This window comes from Sebastes umbrosus, chromosome 15 (genome assembly GCF_015220745.1).
Source record: "Sebastes umbrosus isolate fSebUmb1 chromosome 15, fSebUmb1.pri, whole genome shotgun sequence".
Classification (NCBI taxonomy): Eukaryota; Metazoa; Chordata; class Actinopteri; order Perciformes; family Sebastidae; genus Sebastes; species Sebastes umbrosus.
In genome coordinates this window covers 6,451,205-6,474,237 of record NC_051283.1, presented here as the reverse complement: position 1 = coordinate 6,474,237, position 23,033 = coordinate 6,451,205, and the positions used below count along the sequence as shown (strand labels likewise).

Sequence of the window (23,033 nt, the reverse complement as noted above, 5' to 3'; positions counted from 1 at the left end):
TTCTCTTTTTAAGTAGTATTCTTATTCACCAATAAAATTACATATTTGACCTTGTGTCATTCAGTTTCATTCAGTGTGAAGCTACTCAATGAAACTCTACACTTCCTGTAGATGTTCCGCATTAAAATCCAACTAGACAACTGGAGGGCGATTCATTTTCATGTCATTTAGAAACATATAACCCAATAAACAATACACATTCCATACACTTTTCATAGTCCATAAAACACACTCAGATCTGCATATCTTATGACTGTAGAGTAGATTTATCCTTGTGACTGGGCTCAAACTGGTCATTTTGTCCTTTCGTGGTGAAACAAACATAACACTAATTGTCTCCAATTTTCATCTCCGTAGATGTAAATATATTTTTTATACATTTTTCATTTTTTCACATTTTTTGCTGTTTATTCTTGACAAGCTCTATGTAAAAGGAAGTAGTATAAAGAGCGAAAAAGTCTGCTTAGGCAGGAGGACATGGTAGATGGTTGGGTCAAACAAACACAGGTCTTTGACCCAGGAGATGGCTGTTTGTGTCTCGTGTGAAACCAAGTCGACATTGACATATTTGACCTTACTTTTGTTACGTAACTCACATTAGTTAAGAAGCTTAGTTATTTTACATACATTACAACGTACTTTTTTTAACCCAAATCACGATCTTTTCCTAAACCTTACTTAGCACTTTTGTTGCCTGAACCTTACCAAGTAAACCTAAAAGCTAAGTAAACCTACGTTGGAAGTGTATTTTGAATAGACACTACATGCATGTAACAAGAAGAAACTGTACATTCCCTGTGAACACAGAAATTTATTCTGAAAAGACAATTTGCACGTAACAAGCGGCAACTTGCACGCTGTCCCTGACACGTCCAAAACTGACGCCAGATACGTAGAGCGTCATAGGCGGTACTTGATGAATTGGAAGTGAGAATGTGTTGATGGATGAGATGATAGGTGATGATGATTTGATTTAGAAATTCAACGTTTCATTTTTGGTTTGTGTCTAATTTAATAAATGAGGCAATTTCCCAACAGGAATAAAAACTCTGCTCAACAAAAACAACAAATATTGAAATTGACTCAGTGCATTGTGTCTATTTACACTTCAGAGTTCGGCAGCACACCTGAGCTCCTCCTCAGTGGGGGGAAGAATCCCCCCTGGGTGAACCTGCCTGCTGGTTTTCATGTCAGAGCAGATTTCTGAGGCGTTGAGAGGGAGGAAGGGGAACGAGAGGGAGTAAATATGTGGAGCTGAGAGTTGAAAACAGCAGAGCTCAGGCTTAGGCAACACAAACCAGACTGTGTCAAAGTCTTGCTACAGTAGTGGGAGGCACTTAGTGAGGAAATAATCCAGCAGCTATCTGGATTACTCACTGCTGTCTGAGATGGTTATCATCATGTTCTGTCGCTTAAAGATTTTTTCAATGCTTCTCAACACACACCTCTGTGTTTTAGAGGAGAGTAGTGCTATTGAACAAAGATAAAAAGAAAATCTCAATTTTCAACGTTCAGAAAAAAAAAAAAAAAATTCATCTGTTATATAGCTACTGGCAGCTACAGGCGTGGCTTAGGTGTATGTGAGGCGAGACAGAGAGCCGACTGTTCGTTCTAAACGGGGTGTGCTGCTCTGAGGTTGCCAGTGCACACGTATAACTAAAATCATAATAACACACTTTTATACAAAAGTCTGTATTTAAACTATTTCAAAAGATATATTTTTTTGCTACTTAGTAAACCACATTCTGTTTAAACCTGGTATTTGTGCACAGTTGCAGATAAAGATCACATATAATACAAGTATTATTATACTATTTCTAGAATTTGTTTCCAGCGGTGGCTGCGTAGGAGGATTGTTTCCGACTCCAAACATTTCCAATAACTCCACAGCGTTTGTAAAGTCCGAAAGTCAACATTTAGCATTTATTGGAAAAGTATAGATGTAATCATTTCCAAAATACACAATGTGTTTTTATCTGATGAAATATTCTGCTTCAATCCATATTTAGGGTTTATTATTTGATGGTTTTAGGTTTTTTTGTTGGAGGATTTGTACATTTTGGGTGATGACGTCAGAAAATAGGGGGGCCAGGGGGCTCAGCTTTTCTTAGATACAAGTAGCGGGGGGGCTTTGAGGAAAATAGATTGGGAACCACGGGCCTAGTTAACTGTCTTGGCTTGAAATCTTGTATATTGAGTCTGTGTAAGACTCCAGCTTAACACTGGAGCAATAGGTAGGGGGGAACCCCGATTGCCACAGAGTATTTCTTACACTCACACACACAAGACCGTAGTATCGATAAGCTCCGATGTTAACAGCTCTGCTATTCAAGAAATGAAGTACAGCCGGTATCAGCGGAGCGGCAGGAGTACTCACCGACTGGCGAGGGCGTGCTGCCGCTGCTGGACGGCTGCTGGATCTGCAGCCTCTGCGGCGATGGCGGCGGCAGCTGCGGCAGCGAGCTGATGATCGACGGGAACAGGAAAGGATACACGCCAGGTGTGTAGCGCCTCATCTGGACCAGCGGGGGACTGCTGCAGGGCTGGGCGCGGCTGGCGGTCTTCATCACAGTGATGGGCGAAAGGTGCACTGAGCACTGAGCAAGCTGAGGCTTGGCGAGGCTGGGAGGCCATCGGGGTGAACCCTGGCTGCGGTTAGTGTGTCTGGAGCAGGTGTGGTACCACCTCAGCACTCCAGAGATGCATGGTGGTGGAGTTTAGGGTCAGTCGAGTCGACTCAGAGGCTCGATCCGCTAACACTGTAACACAGGCACACACATTAACTATGAGTTAGTTACATCTCTGCAGCTCTTCAACAATAGATAATGATTGAAACTGTACATACTCATGTATAAAAACACAGCCATTATCATAAGGAACCCATGGGGATATCACAAGGTATAACACTGTCAATTCGTATTTGTCTGTTGCTCTTTTCCTGTCGTCAGGGGAGTCCTCGAACGTGTCTATTCCAGATCGACCTCTCATTGGCTCGTTTGAAACATGGCTGTTCATATGTTCTATCATTTCATTGTTCTATTACTGCTCTCACTGCCCTTAGATCATTTTTATAGTATCACACATCCCTTAGCCTACGAGACTCTATAGTTGATGTTGTACTTTGACGGACAGGAGAAATGCTACGGATGAGAATAGAGAACCGGTTCCTAGTTGTCCGATTCCTTGGCATCTCCTACCTCCATGAGTATCGATTCCTCTTCAGTAGAGCTATATTTTAACGTGGGGGGGGGTCTATGGAGATTGACTTGCTTTTGGAGCAGGCCCAAAGTGGCCATTTGAGGAACAGTTGACTGTTTTTGTCACTTCCGCCTTGGCTTCATTTCTCCTCAGACAATCAAAACTTGAACCCACTCGTAAAAAAAAAAGAAAAACTGCTTCATAGCTCTAGTAGAGGTTTAAAACTCCACAGGGTATCTTTAAGGCAAATTAACAGTGGTCTCTAGCATGAAGTCCGCCAACCCATCCTTCACATCCTCTCTGTCCACCTTCTTATATAACAGACAAGCTATGGCTGCTTTAAATGTATGCACCTTTTGATTATCTGATTGGTTGTGAGCTCACAACCAACTGCTTTCAACACCACTCATTTCTTTAACGCAGTCAGTTTTTCGGAGGTTGTAGCGGGCTCAGTTTTAAAGCTAGAGTGAAGATACTGGGCTCATATATAACTAGAAAACCTAAGGAATCCATTGGTACCAACCATGTCATACTAGCCGGCATGAAGAAGGTTAAATAACGCTCCAAAACCTTCGCTAAATGTTTGTGAGGAAATCATGACCATTTTCAAAGGGGTCCCTTGACCTCTGACCTCAAGATATGTGAATGAAAATGGGTTCTATGGGTACCCACGAGTCTCCCCTTTACAGACATACCCACTTTATGATAATCACATGCAGTTTGGGGCAAGTCATAGTCAAGTCAGCACACTGACACACTGACAGCTATTGTTGCCTGTTGGGCTGCAGTTTGCCATGTTATGATTTGAGCATATATTGTATGCTAAATGTAGTACCTGTGAGGGTTTCTGGACAATATTTGTCATTATTTTGTGTTGTTAATTGATTTCCAATAATAAATATATACATACATTTGCATAAAGCAAGCATATTTGCCAACTCCCATGTTGATAAGAGTATTAAATACTTGACAAATCTCCCTTTAAGGTACATTTTGAACAGATAAAAAATGTGCGATTAATTTGCGATTAACTATGGACAATCATGAGATTAATCACAACTAAACATTTTAATCGATTGACAGCCCTCATATATATACTGTATATAATTTCCACCTTGTTATGTAACAGACACTTCCATGGCTGCTTTAAATTTATGAAGGTCACAACATGTCTTTCCTTATAGAAACAAAACTGGTTGATTTTTTGACTGTGAACACGTACAAATACTTGACATTGCTGCAAAGACAGGCGACTTGTTGATGGATCAGGAGAAAAAACTTCAAACCTGTACACAGTGACACTATACGAGCTCAGTTCAGTAGCTGAAACTGATAACTCCCAGGTTTCAAGGATTTCCCAAGATCTTTCCAGCAGACACATTGTCCTCATAAATCATCGGCAGTTCACCTCCGGCGTCCACCCAGACTCTCCTCACATCGAGGTAGCCGCTCGGGGGGTGCCGATGAAGACGAGCTGGGTGGAGCTGAGGTGCGATCGGTCGTCACCGCTGAATTCTGTTTAACAGAGTTACAAACCGCTACGGCATAATGGTGCTCATAACGCTCTAATCTGCTGTCAGGGGGCCATTAAAGTGATCTGTAACCACACGTGGTAATTAACGACCACTAGATAGCGTCTCGCCGCTGTGCTGCATGCCACTGAGGAAGGTAGAGATGGAGGTGAGTTGAGAGGAGAAAGGACAGGGACATGGTATTAAAGTATGATCTGTATCTGGGTGTGACTGGGACTGGGATGGGCCCACTCTGTAGACTCAGATCTCTGAGGTTGCTTTCACACCTAACCTGTTTGATTTGGTTAAAACGAACTAGGGTCCGTTAGTGCGGTTAGTTTGTATCGGTGTGAAAGCCGTCAATGGAACCCTAGTGCAGACCAAACAACTGAACCGAGACCGCCGCTTCCTGTGTGTATGGAGTCATGGAGGGTTGGCGGTGGGGGGGGTCGAGGAAACACAAGTTCTCCTCTCACTCACAGGAAACATCAGTCTTGAAAGTTTTGCTGTCAGCGTGGAAGAAAGGATCTGAAACGGGCCATTTAAACATCAAGAGGAGGTTATTATGAAAGATGATCTTCCTTCCTTTTCACGAGCTGTTTACACCTCACATTTACCACTTTACACAGTACACATAGTTCACGATACAGTGAGAATAATCAAGGGAACAGAATCCTTTAACTTCAAACCTCAAAGACCCTCGCGGATGTTTAGACTCGTCCTCATGTTAAACTCTAATAAAAAATATTTTCCTTCAGAGGTTTGCTGAATTGTTTAATGTAATCCTGTTCAGGATAGCCCTGACTATCACCATGTAAACCATCTAAAGTGTCCTATTTTACCATCTCACTCCAAACTAAATAGAAAAGTTAGCAGCCCTGTGTACCTGCACGGATTTGATTGTGTCGCGTTGCTGAATGACGTCGCATTTATTTGCAGCAGAAGTCAGGTTGGACTTCTTTGCTCACTTCACACATGAATGGCATGAACAGTGAGTTCAATGTTACTACCACTAAAAGAAATGATCGCCAAAACTATGACAATAACACCCTAGTTGTTATAAACCGGAATTACCCTTTAAACACATTTCTTCTGTTTGCAGTACAACTGCATAAATCCAGCTATTTAAGTTACTAGAAATAAAGCTTTTTGATCTCTTAAAGCAAGTATTACATTAAATTGTTAACATTGATTATATAAACTAAAGTCATGTGATCAGATGTAGTGGAACAGTAAACAGAGATGACAGATCCATGTAAAGCTTTATTAGTCGTTCTGGATAAAAGCATCAATTAAAATAGACCATATGGGGGAAAAACACTCAGCGAGCTACGTTCGTATTGTGCATTTCCTGTACTCGTAGTGCAGTCATGGCAATGCTTTGTTGCTCTCAATAGGTAAACAGCCTCTCTAGTCTAAGAACACACTGCACCATAGTAATGAAATTACTCCTGATCGCTGCTGAATGTAGTGAGTGCCTTTTTTTCCAGAAATGAGCCATTTAGACATCATCTGTTCCTGGCTCAACCCTGTCCCCTTTAAATAACGTTCCCATACAACCATTCTCAATTAGGTTTCTAGGGAAATGTATTTTTTCCCGGATTACGGTTACAGTTTAAAACACGTGGTGAACGTTGTGAATTGAAAAAAACAAAAAAAAACAATAACACAATAAAGCTACTTGGTTAGGTTTAGTAAAAGATCATGGTTTGGCTTAGAATAGGTACTTTTGTTCGTTCATTGAACGTTAAAATAAATCAACATTGACTTTTTTTTCACACGGGACACGAACAGCCAGTCTCCCGGGTCAAAGTCCTGTGTTTGTTGGACCCAACCATGCCCCCGATCTCCTCCATACATGGGCTTCCGCGGACTATGATTAGAAATGTAAATTAATCACATATTTTTTATCTGTTCAAAATGTACCTTAAAAAGGGAGATTTGTCAAGTATTTAATACTCTTATAGACATGGGGGTGGGCAAATATGCTTGCTTCATGCAAATGTATGTATATATTTATTATTGGAAATCCAATAGAACCATTTTCATTCACATATCTTGAGTTTGGAACGTTATTTAGCCTCCTTTGCAACAAGCTAATATGACATGGTTGGTACCGATGGATTCCTTAGGTTTTAAGACTTTAAAACTGAGCCCACTACAGCCTAAAAATTGCATGTTGCTTAATGCGTTAAAGAAATGAGTGGCATTAAAACAAATTTGCGTTAACACGTTATTATCGCTTTAACTTCGACTGTCCTAATGGGGAACATAACTTTTAGGAGACCAGGCTGTCTGGCTCATTCATAATTTTGTATTATTGTATTATTCCCTATAGTAGAATAAATGATTTGCCACACGTGTACTATTATCCAATTATTATCCAATTTACAGTGGAATTATCAAAGTCCTACTAATGCTTTTACTGTAAGTAACGGTCTGTATTCCTAGCTCAAGATTTAGACTTAATAAGAAAGCATTTTAACTTGATAACAACACCTGTGGAGTGGTGAACAGTGTCGCTCTCATGATTGACATGTTAAAGAGACTGGAGGTGGATGGTGTACTGAAGGAGGACTACTCAGAGAGGAGGGAAGAGGCACCTTCTGGGAATACCGTGTGAGATGTTTATACAGCAACACAACTCTCTACAGTGGTGTTATTCACACAGTGTGTCTTCTGCAGATGCATCTTTGGTCGCACGACTTCTGAACAATCTCCTTTAAGAAAACTTTCTTCCTTCATTGTGGTGAGAAACCAGAGGTAATGCAATGCAAGAATAATTCATGAGGCTTAATTTAGAAATGTTGCTCTGTTGCAGTGACAGATAGAAACCTGATAGCAGCGCAGCCAGTGAACACGAGCTGAATAAAAATAGAAGACATTAAAAACAGCAAGTTAGTGCATGTAGAAATGACAATGTGATGGAGCCGCTCGCATGCGCTACTGCAGTACTGCAGCCTCAGCTTGGCTTGGACTCTCTGTGTAGCAGCAGGTACTAAAAAACAATACAGTTTATATATAGACACTAATGATATGATCAATATGATGACATGATGAATTGATTACATGTTTTCTATGTGAAGTATCGAGACTGAATGGAATTCGAGTCGTTCTAATGTGATAATATACATAAATGCATGAAAATAAATCTAAACATACAATATATTAATTTATAATATACTCATTTTATAATTTATTGTACACGGCTTTGTAGTTACCTTAATACTGTACCCTCATTGTCCACAGTTATGCTTTATACACTGTACGTAATTCCAGGCTGTTCATTAGAGATATCATATATTAGTGGCTAAGGGTATTATAATTTTGGTGTGATTATGTTGCAGAAAAAAACAGCCTTTTATTCTTTGCATACTTTCTTTCTATATTTTACTTCTTTACATATGTACCATATGTAGTATTATGAATATTATTAATGTCCGATTATGTTTCCGAGTGCTTTGAGCATGTGTATCCCCCTAGTTTGAATTTGTATATTAAAAAATATAATAAAAATAAAAGTATACATAATAAAGCAGTGACTCTCAAAGCGGGGTCCGTGACACTGCAGGGGATCTGTGAAAAGTTTTCAGATTCATTAATTTAAATTATCAGGATATATTTTTATATTATTTACAAAAGGCTTCAAAGTCCAACAAATCATATTTTAATTATTAAATTTACAGTGTAATAGTTCATAGATTACGTTCTAATCTTACAACTCTTCTGAATCTGCAAATATGTTTAATATATGTCTATTATATTTCTAATATGTTTCTCTTGTGTTCTTTCACAAAAACCACTTAGTTAGGTTTAGGAAAAACATCATCGGTGGGGCTTTAAATAACTTTGTAAACTAAGTAAAATATGTATGGAAATAGCGTAACAGAAGTATGGAAAACACGTCACAAATATCACTAACGTAACTTCAAAATAACACAGCAACACTTTGGGACACGGACAGCAGTCTCCTGGTTGAAAGTCACGTTTGTTGGACCCATCCTCCTCCCCTCCCGTCCACCATAAGCAGTCTTTCTCAATTTACTTGATGTCAGCTCTGAGCGTAGTATATTTACGTGGATGTGTTTACATTGAAGTCAGTACAGACTACATGGCGTACAAATGACATGCCAAAAGCAAGAATAGCATTCTTATTGCATGCCAAATGACTTGCAAATTCATACGCCATGTAGTGCGACCGGGCTGGTTCAATACACATAAAAACAGAAAGGTAAAAATGTGTGGTTTCAGATGAAGTGACGTGCAGTTCATAACAATTTCTTGGCAAACAACGGTGACGGAGCTCCCTAAAGTCTTGTCGTCACAGTGAGGCTGCCAGGTTTGGTACCATCATGCCTGTACAGAGACCAAAATCAAAAAACTGTGCTTATCAAACGCATCTGGATCCCATGCTTTAGCTATGACACAGAAGTGTGTGGTTTTTCACAATATAGTTCCAGCACGAAACTCCCCCTTTGAGGAATACTTCACCCACAAAATGATCAAAATTCTCACTATACGTGTAACCTTGAATTCTTTAAGAAAACATTGTTTTTCTCTTATGCCTCCACAGTGAACGGAGAATCCAAAAACAAGACAAAAGTCTTGATGAATTGAAGTAAACGGAGGCTGCGTTTAACAACAGCAAAGCTATATCAAATTTACAAACTCTCACACAACTCCTGCAGTATAATCCAAGTCTCATTTTTCTATGCTCTCTAGTTCCCATGCACATGCATCTTTGCTAAAACCTTACTATTTAAAACACAAAGTCAAACCTGATGTTGCCTTACACATAAAAGAATGATTCCAGTCACTTCCACACAGTGAGACATACCGCTAGTTAATTTAAGACTGGTATCGGATCGATACAAAGCCCAGGTGTCGCTATCGGTATCGGGACTGAAAGAGTCGTATTGGTGCCTCCGTACTTCAATTCATCAAGACTTTTCTCTGTTTTTGGATTCTCCGTTTACTGTGCCGGCATGACAAAACAAAGTTTTCTTCACCAATTCAAGGTAACAGGGTGACTAATTGATGTGCAAATTATCATTTTGTGGATGAATCATTCCTTTAATACCGCAAAATGTCATTTTTTACATTTCTGTTTGAGAACGGATCAAACAAAACCAGATAGAATGTGTTAATTAGTGAGCTTTAGAGGTGTCGGCAGGCGTAGTTTCGACCTCTACTGTCACTCGGAAGAAGTGAAGAGCAGCAAGTTCAGTGGTTTTTTTAGTCTCGGTGCATATTTTCCCCGTCTGTATCAGCCTTCTGAAACTCTCTACTGTACCTCGTATCCGTACAGTACAGTGTGTTTATCTCCATTCCTTGTTTTTCTCTCGCCTTCGTCCTCTACTGCCTCCCTTGCCGCTCAGTTTATCAGCTCTCTCTCTCTCTCCTCCGTGATAAATGGCGGCTCCCCCGATGCCGACCCCTGGCATCTGGATCACAGCCATAATGACCGGGCCAAGTGGTGCTAACATGCCTCAGAGAAAGGTCAATAGACCCGAATGGCAATACAGGTATCGACAGTGTCATCCGTCAGAGGCTGTAGGGGCTCGACCACGGCATGACAACAATTGATTGTTCATCAGTCAGTCCGGGATCAATCGCAAAATCATTTCTGCATCATTTTCAGGTGCCGGGAAATCAAAGTGAGCAGCCTCTGCACCCTTAAGGGACGAGATATACGACAGGCTCTCACCTAATCAGACAAACTGCACAAACACATTACCTTCATTATACATACAGGAGCTGTGAAGAGGGTTTTTTTTTTTCTCCCCTCCTCCATGTGCATTATTCATTATGCTCCATGAAGGGAGCTTCTTCAGTGGGGTAGACATGCGGGGGAATTGGGTGTTTCATGTCGAGCATGGAGCTGCTCCAGCTGGGAGTCTTGGGACCCATTCGGAGGTGTTATGAAGACGCTACGGTACTACTCGTTTCATTAATTCACATGCACTCATGGTCACATACAGGCACAAAGACATGCATACATGAAACAGCTCACACACACACAAGCCCGCACTGCAGAAAATATCAGGAATGTTGTACATACTCATTATTTCGTACTGTACTGTAAGCCGTTCTTTGAAAAAAATCCCTTTACACACAGGTAGTTTTAGAGTTTTAAGGGTTGCTTGGAAGAAACAAAAGGTAAAGAGAAGTAGTACTACTTCTTCACAAAGAGGACAGGGTTATAGAGACAGAGATATATATATAATTTTAAGTGTGGTGATCAGATGTTTCCTGCCAATATGCAACTTCTCCTCTAAAGTTGTTTATGTACACAAGCACGTACCTTCTACTTTTGATCAAAGAACCAGACGTTTTCTAACACAGTTGTTAATGTAATTGGCAGAATTTCATGCCGATCCAAGCCGTAGAGGTGCTCCAACTGTGAGTCACACACATAGACTGTATAAAATATGGACGCAGTCTCCGTGATGTCACCCACAGGTTCCTGAAGAGCCGTTGTGAAGCACAAAGTGGGTTGGCTCCAGCCGTCACCATCTTGGCAGTGACGACACAGTCCTAATGGGGCCTTCAAATGGGGTTGTGTTTACCGTGTTCAAGAGAAGAGTCAATATGAACGCCTCCGTCGTGGTATTCACAACCTCGTATGTGGAAGGTTTCTGAAAGCTCAGAGTTCACGACTTGTGACATGTTCATTGACGTTGTCAGAAATGTCGGAGGCCATGGAAGTTAATTTTTCGGTGCATAATAAGTTAATATATTGGAAATTTAGTCGTATGTTGTTTTTCTTGGTAATTTTATAATATGTCTGAGGAAAATGTTGATATTCCCAATGGCTTCATCTTTTTCCTCTGTCATTATGCCTTTGCATTTACTGCATTATGTTAGCTGGCTAGCTTGGCTAGCTTGCTAAATTGTTAGCCTCTGTGGCTTCTAGACGCCAACAATAACGTAAATATTGCCGTTGCTTAGCAGCGGTGTTCTCACAACTTAAACGTCAAGCACACTGCGAACACGACTTCCCAGGTTGTAAACACGAGCTCACAAGTTCATTTGAAGGCACCATCTCTCTCGGTTGATCCAAAAATGAGCAAAGAGGTGGATCGTCGGTAGAGCTGAGACGGGCCCGGTTGACACCCACCTGTCACTCAAAGCGACCACGCCCTTTATTATGCCTAACTTTAAGCCATACTATAATTTAACCCTTTAAAAACTGACCTCCCATAATAGCCAGAACATTAATTCGTTTTGCAGCAGAAAGCTAATGCTTTTGTCTTTTGCGTCATCAGGTTGTACGCTTGTGATGTCATACGTTACAGCCTTTGCACTCGATCTGCTCATAACAGTGAGCAGATCTCAAAAACAAAAATAGTTCAAATAACTTATGGAGCATTGAGAAATATTGTGTTCATGTTTCCACATTCAGAAATATTTTGAGTCAATGGTTTTGTTTTGATTTAGTAACATTTTATGAAGAAAAAAAACATGTCAGATTTTTTGTATTTGTTTATGACACAATTTCAATACTTTCATCAATTATTGTTGCTTATTGACTGACTTGACTGATTTTATGGATGTGAAGCATTTGAAGATACTCCTAGAAATGACAATCACAATTAGCAAAGTGTGTAGGCACTGGAGGACCGTTTCTATTGCAGAGTAAAGGGTGAAACGGGTGAGTTATATAAACATTCATCCCCCTCTACACTTGTCATAAACGGGGAAATTAGCTAGAGATACCATTATTTTACCAGGCTGTTTATTTCTGCTGTAAAGTTAACAAGGGGGTCTGTGGGGATTGACTGGGTTTTTACATTACCTGAAGGCCACTATAGTTCTCCGACAAGCTTGTGAAACGTGAGCTAAAGTGAGCTAACGTGAGCCACTGAGTGCTAAAACCGTGGTACCGCCAGCCGCCGTCTGACTTCCGTTGCTCCTAAAGTAATCTTATTATGGTAAGGATGGCCTCTGAGCGTAGTGAACGGCGTAACCACGGTTTTGCACTCGGCGGCTCACGTTACCGCAGTCTTGGAAGAGGAGGAGTGAGTGGAGGGGTACTCAGTTGGTTGCAATCTGCAACCACGTCACTAGATGCCACTAAATCCTACACAATGTCCCTTTAAAGCAAGTATCAATTCAGCAAGCTCATTACCATAGCCTATGGAAATTAACAGAAACTAACCAGGTAGGATAAAGTTACGGTATGCTTTGGAAAAACAGTCAGCAGTTATAGAAATAATGTCTAGTTAATGGGCTAAAACATATACCTGTACAGAATAGGTGGTATGGTCCTTTTAAAGTATGTAGAGGGATATGTTTTGCAGTGAGCTCACATCCACAAATACAGATACCTGCACATGTCAGACAGGCTCAGAGAGGTGTCCTAGCTGAGACTGTTCCTCTGGGTGTTATTATCTCCACACAGAGGCACACTGGGAAAATGTCTGAAAGCTGCTTCTAATCATGCTCAGTGTGACTAACCAACCCTGGCCACCGCGTCCTCAGGACACACTCGTACAGACGTACGACTGTGATGATAACTTCTGAAGGATATACCGTTACAAGCAGCCATTTAGTCCTCTGTCACTGCCTGTGATGTGTGGACCTATCTACTCCAGCAGGTACAGTATGTATGTTGTAGTATAGGACGAAGGCTACAGCAAACCACAAACACTGCAAAGGACATTTGTTTCTGTGAGTGTTGTAAACACTATAAGAGTACAAGTAGAGTGGAGGCAAGAGAGGTTCTTATTGGACGCATTAGGACACTGCATGCAGTATAATACTGTGACATTTAATATGTAGTGACAAAAATATCCTAACTCAAGGTCCACTTACTAGTTTTTTATCTAGCTTATTCACAGGCTTCACTGGCAGCTGGAGTTTACAGAGTTGTTACAGAGATGACTCAGTTTTTTATCACATGATGTGGAATCATTTGAATTGTCTAATACAAGGGTTCTCAAACTTTTTGGGACCAGGGACCCCTTACAGGGAAGAAAAATTTCCAAGGACGCCCCTCATAATCGTAACACCAATTAAGCATAATGCTTACTACCATCTGTACTCTTACATTCCATTGGAACTATTTGTATTCTAAAACTTTTCAACCTAAATGCTTCAGACCTGTTAGATAGTGATAAACTGAAACACGTTTCAATTTGATTCATGTTATCAACACTTTGTTTTGCCCTGATATTCTGGGCGCTATATAATCAGATGTCCTTTTAGCTTGGCCGGCTTTATGGCTTTGTTCGCCGGCACCTGAAAACACACGACGCATTTTGGTCTCCCGTCGCTGTTCTCAATAAAAACAAACTCTATATAACTATATTTTCTCAGTATAGCTAGCTTGGTCTTAGCGTCACTTAACGATGTGGACTGACTCAAATATTTCTCCATGCTCGCCAGCTATTTATGAAACGACAACACTGAGGCGTTATAGTATGAACCAGGACGGCAAACTTTATTACTCCTTTCAACCTTGACAAAGGCAGCGCAGATGCACTCCTTCTGTTTTTACCTTTCACAATAAAAGCCCTAGACATATAATATTTGCAAGCGAGTATTTTGCATTTTTGTGTTGTTTATTCGTCACATCCCCGGTATGTAAAGGCCTTTATTTTTAGCAAACTAGATGTTGTCCAACTATCATTTTGAACCTCAGCCATTATAGTGAATTCCCGATAAATTACTAATGATGTACCAAAGTGAAGCTGCCGTTTTAACCTCAAATTAAAATACGTGCAAAGTACTTGTGAGCCTCACAGTTGCTTATGAGCACCAAATGAAAGGATACGATACGTACTAAATGACGTATGAATGGCAAATGGTAAATGGACTTGCATTTATATAGCGCTTTTCTAGTCTTCCGACCACTCAAAGTGATTTATACTACATGTCAGCTTTCACAAACACACACACACACACACACACACACACACACTGATGGCAGAGGCTGCTAAGGGGCCAACTTTGCCCATCAGGATCTAATCTAAATACTCATTCACACACCGACGGCTATGCCTTCGGGAGCACTTTAGGGTTACATTTTTTGCTTAAGGACACATCGACATGTGACCGGAGCAGCCGGGGATCGAACCACCGTCCTTCCGAATGGTGGACAACCTGCTCTACACTCTGAGCCACAGCCGCCCCTACTGCAATGTAAACGTATCCACATAAATATGCTACGTTCAGAGCTACTGATGTAGAATAAAAAGCTAGAAAACCTACTTATGGTGGGCGGGTGGGGAGGTTGATGGGTCCAACAAACACAGGGCTTTCAACCAGGAGACCAATGTTCGTGTCCCAAAGTGTTTTCGAGTTATTTTGAAATTATATTAGTGACGTATGCAATGGTTTTTCCGTACTTATGCTACGTCGTTTCTGTAAGTATTTTACAAAATGTACGTACTTATTTTAAGTTCAACCGTGATGTTCCTAAACCTAACTAAGTGGTTTCATTGCCTAAACCTAACTGTGGCCATTACCGTAGTTTTGTTGCGTGGCGTAAAAATGACACGCAAAAAATGGCATAGAAAAAGCTAAAATGTGTTTTCACGACACGTCTTTGACTGTCCTTGTATTGCCGTGCTATTTAAACGCCTTCCCAGGAGATCGGGTTGTATGGTACAGTAACACTTAGTTTATGTTTTTTTGGATTTACATGAACATAATACTGAATCACGTCTACTTTGCCAGACATATTAAATACACTACAGAATACAGTACACCACATTATGGACTAAGAAAGAAGAGCTCATCTGAAACTGCCTCCAAATGTGGATTACAGCTTTTAGCAATCCCCTTCCATACAGCCTGTCAGCCTTATCACTGCTGGGGCTTCGACACAGAGCGGAGGCGTGTATTCAAGAAGTTACACTGACTGCTAATCATGACACACATTTAACGCTTAAGAAAACATGCTTAATGTAATGTGTGATTTTATCATCAGCGTCAACATAACTGGAAAAATGTGCTCTTTGTTCAGCGACTAGCAGCTGACGGACAAACAGTGCTTCCGTCAGGACTCTGACGTCTAATACGCCGAGCATTATATTTCTCATTTCATCAGGGCCAGAGGACGGGGTCATTACATAATGGTGTAATTAGCGGGGTTTGGTATAAAAACAGGCTCAGGAAAGCACAGTGCCTGATAAGATGCCAATAAAGAGGGGAGGCGCAGCATGTTAACACCAGCTCTGAGGGACATAAGCCCCCTTTTAGATTTGAAGAGAAACACTTAAAGACAGCCATCACAGCTACATCCTCTGCTGTTTTCATAAACTCGCAGCCACCCCGAGCTGTCCGTCCCCTCGCTGAGCCTGGAGCCGAGCCAGGCACAATATTGTTTCATTTCTCACCGAGGCTCCAGAGGAAAAGAGGCCTTTTCTCCTCCTGCCTCACACATCTACAGACTCAGCTCTTTATCTCAGCTTTATGCACTTGCAAGCAAGACCTAACAGCGAAAAACTTATTTCAGGTCCATGTTGGGCTTTGCATGCCTGTTTTTTTTTTTCTGTCATCGCCGGGTACAAGTATAGGAGAGCCACGTTCACACCCCGAGGCAGTCAACCAGCTCCGCTCATCACCTTGTTTGTACGAGCGGTGCTGGCAACAGTGGCCGGGCTCTGTCTTTTGTTTCCTGTTCCCCCCTCAGCATCCTGTTGTCTGCTTTGCATGGAATAGCCTTGTCCTCAATAGCGCTGTTGTCCTGATTAAGCTCTATCCGTCCAATTAGCTCTGCCTGCTCATGAGCTCCAGCGAAACTTTCTCAAGTCTGAGAAACTGTTTCGGTAACACTTTACTTGAGTGAGCATGGTGATGCATTACAAGCAGATTATAGATCCAGCTGAAGCAGTGATAAACCTGTGGACAGAATTACTGGAGGTAATTCTGGAGGTAATCTGTGAAAATGTATGACGTACCCATGGGACATTCTGCCCACAAAACTACGAGGCAACATTTAAAGTTTATTTATATAGGACCGGGTGGCAACCTCTGGGAAAACTGAAGCCAATGTAGAAGCAGGGGGCGACTCCTCTGGTTGTATAGAAGTCTATGAGAAAATGAGCCTACTTCTCACTTGAGTTTTTACTTCAGTAAACATTGTAAACATGAGTTTATGGTCTCAATCGCTAGTTTCAAGTCTTCTTCAATACAGCATGATGTTCATTTAGTAAATTATGCTACCAGTTAGAGTCAAACAGACCATAAAGCAGGGGATGCTTTAGGGTGTGGCTACCTTGTGATTGACAGGTCGCTACCACGGCGTTGCCCGGTCTGATAGTTGTCCGTGTTTTTGTCTGACAACTTTAACCCCTTCACAGTGTGTTTTCAGTTCATGAAAGTTAATTATAACCAACTGGTTATAATGATTATTTTGGCCTAAAATGCCGAGCTCGAGGCTTCAAAACTGTGGTACACAAACCAGTGGGGTGACGTCACCCCACTGACTGTCCATTTATACAGTCTATGATAGGGACAAGTATGTAGCACACACACCACAGCATTTATAGCCCGTCCCCAGATGGAGCTTTAAAACACATAGAGCTCAACAATAAATACACAAGAGACACTAAACAAAACTCAACAATAGGTACGTACATTAAAAACTAGGGCTGTCAAAGTTATCGCGATAAAAACGCGTTAAAGCAAATTCGTTTAATTGCAACTAATTTCTTTAACACATTACTTCAACAACTTGTGATTTTTAGGTTGTAGCATGCTCAGTTTAAAAGCTAGAGGGAAGATACTGGAAACTAGAAAACCGAAGGAATCCATTGGTACCAACCAGATCATACTAACTCGTCGTGAAGGAGGCTAAATAACGCTCTAAAATTGCGCTAAATTTTGGAGAGGAAATACTGGCTAGGCAATTTTTTATGCTAAATGCAGTACCTGTGAGGGTTTCTGGACAATATTTGTCATTGTTTTGTGTTGTTAATTGATTTCCAATAATAAATATATACATACAGACGTAGGCAAAATTGTTGGTACTCTTCCGTTAAAGAAAGAAAAACCCACAAAGGTCACTGAAATAACTTGAAACTGAGAAAAGTAATAATAAATAAAAATTTATTGAAAATTAACTAATGAAAATGAGACATTGCTTTTGAATTTTGGTTCAACAGAATCATTTTAAAAAACAAACTAATGAAACTGGCCTGGACAAAAATGATGGTACTCTTAACTTAATATTTAGTTGCACAACCTTTTGAGGCAATCACTGCAAACAAGCGATTTCTGTAACTCTCAATGAGACTTCTGCACCTGTCGACAGGTATGTTGGCCCACTCCTCTTGAGCAAACTGCTCTAGCTGTCTCAGGTTTGAAGGGTGCCTTCTCCAGACTGCATGTTTCAGCTCCTTCCACAGATGTTCAATAGGATTTAGATCAGGGCTCATAGAAGGCCACTTCAGAACAGTCCAATGTTTTGTTCTTAGCCATTCTTGGGTGTTTTTAGCTGTGTTTTGGGTCATTATCCTGTTGGAGGACCCATGACCTGCAACTGAGACCAAGCTTTCTGACACTGGGCAGCACATTTCGCTCCAGAATGCCTTGATAGTCTTGAGATTTCATTGTACCCGGCACAGATTCAAGACACCCTGTGCCAGATGCAGCAAAGCAGCCCCAGAACATAACCGAGCCTCCTCCATGTTTCACATTAGGTACAGTGTTCTTTTCTTTGTATGCTTCATTTTTGCGTCTGTAAACATAGAGCTGATGTGACTTGCCAAAAAGCTCCAGTTTTGTCTCATCTGTCCAAAGGACATTCTCCCAGAAGCTTTGTGGCTTGTCAATATGCATTTTGGCATATTCCAGTCTCACTTTTTTATGATTTGCTTTCAACAGTGGTGTCCTCCTCGGTCGTCTTCCATTAAGTCCACTTTGGCTCAAACAGCGACGGATGGTGCGATCTGACACTGATGTACCTTGACCTTGGAGTTCACCTCTAATCTCTTTGGAAGTTGTTCTGGGCTCTTTGGTTACCATTCGTATTATCCGTCTCTTCAATTTGTCATCAATTTTCCTCTTGCGGCCACGTCCAGGGAGGTTGGCTACAGTCCCATGGACCTTAAACTTCTGAATAATATGTGCAGCTGTAGTCACAGGAACATCAGGCTGCTTGGAGATGGTCTTATAGCCTTTACCTTTAACATGAAGGTCTATAATGTTCTTTCTGATCTCCTGAGACAACTCTCTCCTTAGCTTTCTGTGGTCCATGTTCAGTGTGGTACACACCATGATACCAAACAGCACAGTGACTACTTTTCACCCTTTAAATAGGCAGACTGACTGATTACAAGTTTGAAGACACCTGTGATGTTATTTACAGGACACACCTTAGTTTAATAATTCCCTATGGTCAAATTATTTTCAATCTTTTCTAGGGCTACCATCATTCTTGTCTAGGCCAGTTTCATCAGTTTGTTTTTTAAAATGATTCTGCTGAACCACAATTCAAAAACAATATCTGATTTTCATTAGTTAATTTTCAGTAAATTTTTAGTTATTATTACTTTTGTCAGTTTCAAGTTATTTCAGTGACTATTGTGGGGTTTTCTTTCTTTAATGGAAGGGTACCAACAATTTTGCCTACGTCTGTACATTTGCATAAAGCAGCATATTTGTCCACTCCCATGTTGATAAGAGTATTAAATACTTGACAAATCAAATTTATGATTAATTGTGATTAACTACAGACACTCATGCGATTAATCGCGTTTCATTATTTTAATCGATTGACAGCCCTAATAAAAATGATTCTCATCCCTTTTCTCCATATTTTTCTCTACATAAACAAAACCAAAACATTAGCTCTTACTTTTTTCTTCAGTTAATCCCCAGCAGGATCTACACATGATTGCACAAACGCCCTTGTTTACTCCATGTTTGTGTGTTTCCTTATGGATTATTCTTTTGGATGATTCCTGTCTGTGTTTTGACACTCTTTTGTTTGCTCCTCCTGACTCAGACGCTCAGTCCCTGTGGCTGCTCGACAGTAGCCAGGTTTCCTATACGGGCGTTTATATGCAAATCATGATGAGTTGAATAAGAAATGCTGAGTGGAAGCTGCACATTTAAATTAAAATTTAGGAAAAGTTTGAACAGTTTGCTCGAGGCTAAAAACATTTATAAAGCTAAACTGCAGCGGAGACACATTTGTCAAATATAATGACATTCAGAATAGTAAATAGCTGTCGCAAACACCTCAAAAGTGTCTTTGGACACAGATTTGCAAAAACCTGAGTGGGTTTCTTTGTTCTTCTGGACTGTATGTGTGAAATAAGGCTACAGAGACGCTAACTGGTTCTTGACATGAATATGTTTTTGACAGTCAGGGAGCTAGTTTAGATTCCTCAACTCAGTCGTTTCATTTTTTGGTGACATGATGATGCTCATTATGGAGCTCAGACACTCAGACATCAGGCAGCCGGAAAATAAGGGAAGAAGCCAAGCAAACTATGTTGCCTTCAAAGTCACTCAAAATCATGGTCGCAGAGTGGCGGCGAAACAAGCGCAGTGTTTTGTGATAAGCTTGCATGCAGCTCGGTATTAAATTGCCTCACTCAGGATTAGAGGCTGGGATCTGTAGCGTGCTAAATCTGTGCTTTACTAACTGAGCTAAATGCCAAATGATGCAGCAGTCGGGCTCAAAAGGACCTTCACCGCTGGATCCCACAGCTGCACGTGTGATGTGTATACAAGACATTATTTCCAGGACAAACCGCCGGATTAATGGAAAGAGTGACTTTTGCCTCCTCATCACAGCTCGAGTTATTTTTGGTTTTATAATATTCAATATACGGTACAGTATACTGCTGCCACAAGAGCGTTGTGAGCCAGCCAAGCCTTTTTGGGGCTCTAAACATAAGACACAGTATAACAAACAACCGACAATGACATTTAGCATAGCATTTAACATGCAGTTTTTGTACAAGAGCTTATCCGATTTTAAAATTAACTTTGATAGAACGAGGAGTTAAAATCACAAAAAAAAAACGCAACGCAAATTCGTCTTGACGCCACTAATTTCTTTAACGCATTAATGCCATCGATATTTCAGAGGTAGTAGCGGGCTCAGTTTTAAAGCTAAAGTGAAGATACTGGCATCATATGAAACTAGAAAACATAAGGAATCCACTGGTACCAACATGTCATACTAGCTTGTCGGGAAGGAGGTTAAATAACACTCCAAACTTGCGCTAAATTTTGGCGAGTAAAAACTGGCATGGCCATTTTCAAAGGGGTCCCTTGACCTCTGACCTCAAGATATGTGAATGTAAATGGGTTCTATGGGTACCCTCATATCTCCCTTTAAGGTACATTTTGAAGGCATAAAAAAATGTGCGATTAATCACGATTAAATGTTTTAATCGATTGACAGCCCTTAATCACAATGTATGTCAACAGTGAGAGTATTCTCTGTAACATACAGTATAGTCAGTGCAGCAGGCCAATCAGAACAATGATTCTCCTCAAATCACTAGCATTACGTTACCTGTGACCTCTGTTAACTTCAACACTGTAACCAATAATACATGCTGCATCAGCAGTAATCATCTCCTATAAAGCACTAGCAGCCTCTGGCAAAGCCCTTTACCGCCTAACTTACTGTAGGATGGCCTGTGATTGACATAAATCAGCACAAACACTGACTTTCCAATCTGTACTGTTTCCATGAAAACAAAATTATACCTAAAACTACATTTATGTTCAGGTGAAGGGAAAAAACAAAACGCTTCCAGACAGAGAACAGCAGTTTGGAGGATGATGGAGGGGAGAAGACTTGCTGTTTTTAGAGCAGAGGGTCCAACACAAGTGTCTAATGGAGTAATAATAGTGATTTGTCATAATTTGGCTCTTTTTCCTCTCCATCTGAACTATCTTCCATCACTGAGGTGGGTGGGAGGAGGGGTGATGTCTGGAAACTCAGAGGGGTGCAGACTCTTTTTATTCTTAGAATTTGAAATATAGTGAGTGTTATTATGCCACTGGTTTAAAGGAACCGCACTGACTTTGTTGGAGTTTTGCACATTGGTTATCCTAGATTAAACCTAGGAAAGCCCTCCATCCTCTGAATGCTCTAGGTCTCTAGTTTGTGGCTGTAAAGTTTCATGAGGGTGAGATTATCCTAGAGGTCACCACAGGTCATTTTATACAGAGAGAACAAGTTTAAAAAAAATGGTCTCCCTACAATGAAATGGCTACTATGGGGAATAACATCATCACACATGAATACAGTTGGGCTCATTGGATCCACAAGAGTCTCCGCTTTACAGTGATACCCAATTAATGCAATTCAAGACTGTTTAGGGACCCCAGTATGCAGAAATATTAAAACACACCATTTTAGTATAGGCGTAAATAACATATTGATAATAATGTTATAAATAACATTTATACTGCATTCAAAAACTGCATTGATTTTGCCCCAAACTGCATGTGATTATCACAAAGTGGGCATGTCTGTAAAGGGGAGACTCGTGGGTACCCATAGAACCCATTTGCATTCACATATCTTGAGGTCAGAGGTCAAGGGACCCCTTTGAAAAGGGCCATGCCAGTTTTTCCTTACCAAAATTTAGGCCAACTTTGGAGCGTTATTTATCCTCCTTCCTGCAAGCTAGCATAACTTGGTTAACAATGGATTCCTCAGGTTTTCATACGATATCAGTATCTTCACTCTAGCTTTCAAACTGAACCTGCTACAGCCTCTGAAATACAGTAAAGTCCGTTGGGATCGCGGGTCTCAGACGGTTAAATCTCAACACCAATTTCAAATCCCCAGAGCAGCTCAGGTAATAAAAAAATTCTTCGTCGCGAAAGGTTAACGGTTAAAATTGACGTCAGACTTTATGATTACCGTTCATCAAAGTCACACGGTAATGACATTAGCTGCCGTTTTTTGTTGTGCCGCACTAACCGTGTGCCGCTCTGCACATCAGTCGAGTCAAATGAAAGGCTTTTCCAAAATAATCCGCGGCAGTACATGAACACGCCCTGCTCGCATTGACACAGATGTCACGCATTTAAATGAACTATCTGCAGGATATCCAGTGTCAGGAGAAACTCATTAGAATATTTCTGTCGTTTTATGATAATTCCATATCTTTTGGAGTGGAGTTTGTTGACTCATTTTCATGCTTCATTTATGATTTGAAAGCAGCCAGCAAAGCCCCCGTAAATCCCCTCATTCTGTCAGCGAGTGACTCACACTGACTCGACAACACACTTCATTTGGTGATCATCTTGGCCATCATTATAGGACAAACAAACAGTGTAATGGATTAGATATGCAAGCGAAAACTGGGCCAAGTGGGGCGGGTGGAGTTTGTG

General features: G+C 40.8%; 1 protein-coding gene across 1 annotated transcript in view; it reads right to left on the bottom strand.

Moving 5' to 3' along the window:
* Positions 1–23,033, bottom strand: part of LOC119503554 (retinoic acid receptor beta-like) — a 199,212-nt gene that overhangs the window by 126,697 nt on the left and 49,482 nt on the right. The window contains exon 2 of the mRNA XM_037795397.1: positions 2,378–2,759. Within this exon, the coding sequence (XP_037651325.1) occupies positions 2,378–2,567 (190 nt within the window). The 5' untranslated portion in view covers positions 2,568–2,759. The remainder of the gene's footprint in view (positions 1–2,377; positions 2,760–23,033) is intronic.